The sequence below is a fragment of the Perkinsus marinus genome (assembly GCF_000006405.1).
Source record: "Perkinsus marinus ATCC 50983 genomic scaffold scf_1104296928282, whole genome shotgun sequence".
Taxonomy (NCBI): domain Eukaryota; phylum Perkinsozoa; order Perkinsida; family Perkinsidae; genus Perkinsus; species Perkinsus marinus.
The window spans coordinates 1-1,979 of NW_003216866.1; the positions used below are offsets into that span (position 1 = coordinate 1).

A 1,979-nucleotide genomic window follows, 5' to 3' on the forward strand; every position below is an offset into this window, starting at 1 on the left:
AATTATAAATTATAAGCGAGGGCTTTGATAGAACGTCGTTTGTCGATCTTCCAGAGTTCTAGATTGAGCCTCCCTCCAAGGTTTCTCGAAGGTGCCCTAATCATTAGGGCCTACTGCCATCTCCGTCCGCTCGTGAGAGTCACCCAGCCGATCTCGAGAGGAGCCTCCCTTCATCTCTCCTCCCCCCATCGTTACCCTTTAGTTCTCCGCAACAGCTCGATACCTCTAGAAGAAAGACGCATTATCAGAATGGAGCGCCGCTTAGGAATTCATTTGCCTCCTACAGAGTGGTTCCACCGGCAGCAGACGACTGCAGCGTTCACAAAGTAACCTCGCTGAACAGTTCACCTTGAAGTTAGCTCAAATCTGGGCTTTGCAATTGAATGGAGCCCATTTTCTTCTCTTTAGGTGTCACTTAGTCAATGACAGAAGATATGCATCAGTTCCGAGATGGCATATCGGCCCCTTTAGCGAGATCGGACTTGAGTAGCGGCGAACTTGGTCTTCAAGAGGGGTAACACACATTATGCAGGAATCGTCACGTGGCGACCACGATTATCATCAGGACCGTCTCGGATTAATGCTTACAGTGGTCTCCGAAATGAATCCCAGTGAGTGAGATACACTCTGTTGCGTAGAAGATAGAGAGAGGCAGTTCTCTGAACGAATAACAGCGAGTGATATACATTTCTGCATATGCAACTGTGATTGAAACTGCTGCAGTCGGCAGTAAAACCAGTGCCTTTGATACCACTTCCACCGACAGCGCTGGCAATGCAATGGATCAATGGATCAAGCTGCAAGAGACATCTCTAGATTGAACCACAGAGTTTGCAGTTATTAGGTATCATAGTTTGACCTCATCAAAACTCAAGAATTCCAGGTTCCAAGATAAGGAATAAGAAAGAGGCCACACGGCAGAGCGAAACGCTCGAACAGACGACTAAAGGTCCTCGAGATAAAACCTGCAAGAAGATACCAGTGGCACATGACCGGACCATGAGATCCACATGGAGATCATGCTAGGAACCTCTGGGAAAAAATACCGAGTACAGCCAGTAGTGCTTCGTATGTCGACTCAGGCACAAGAAAAGTGTCAGACAGATTCGCTAAGCATAGCAGACAGGATAAAGAACAAATGATTTAGTAACCGTGATGATCATGACCATTCTCGGGCTCACAAGCATCGTGAGACATATTCATTGAGACACTTGGCGCCCATTCCAAGTGAAAGCTATCACTAGAGCGACTATAAGTGATAGTAAGTACCTGACGGAGCTGATCTGTAGTGAGACCAAATTCTCGGGCTAAACGATCCATCTGCCCACTCGAGTAATCAGGCTCGAAGTCCTCACAACTGTACAGATGGAAGGGTACGTTCTTGAGGTCAACCTCGGACTTGTAGTTGAAGTAAAACACGTGTTCTTCAATAAGGATTCGAGCCATATCACCATTGATGTTGCCACAGTATTCACCAGCAGGCAGACCCGCACAGTATACTTCATCGCCTCCCGAATGAGGAGTCATCGTAGGAGGATAGAAATCATGGTCTGTGGTACCAAAGTCAGGACCTGTTGTATCATAATGATAACCTGGTGTATGATCATGCTCGTTCCCACCGCCACAAATATCATGAGTCATGGTAACCGAGATCTTAGACTCCCAATCTAGGTGAAAGCTATCGGTGGGCAGACTGTAAGTGATAGTTAGTGCTTGACGGAGCTGATCCGTAGTAAGGCCAAACTCTTTAGCTACACGGTCCATCTCGCCAGTCGAATAATCAGGTTCAAACTGCTTGCAATTGTGTATGTGGAAAGGGATGTTCTTCAAATTAACCTTCGACTCGTAGTTGAAATAAAAGACGTGCTCCTCGACAAGGATTCGAGCCATGTGACCGTTAATAACACCACAGTATTCACCAGCGGGCTTGCCGGAGCAGTACTCGTCATCTCCATCAGGATAATAAGTAGTAGGAGCCA

The 1,979-nt window shown here is 46.8% G+C and overlaps 1 protein-coding gene across 1 annotated transcript; it reads right to left on the minus strand.

Annotated features, from left to right (window-relative positions):
- Positions 1-1,143: 1,143 nt before the first annotated feature.
- Positions 1,144-1,890, minus strand: Pmar_PMAR005628 (hypothetical protein; the record flags this gene model as incomplete). Its single annotated transcript, XM_002788340.1, has 1 exon — positions 1,144-1,890. One exon carries the CDS (start codon positions 1,888-1,890, stop codon positions 1,144-1,146), a length of 747 nt encoding a protein of 248 aa, XP_002788386.1.
- Between the last annotated feature and the right edge of the window lie 89 nt (positions 1,891-1,979).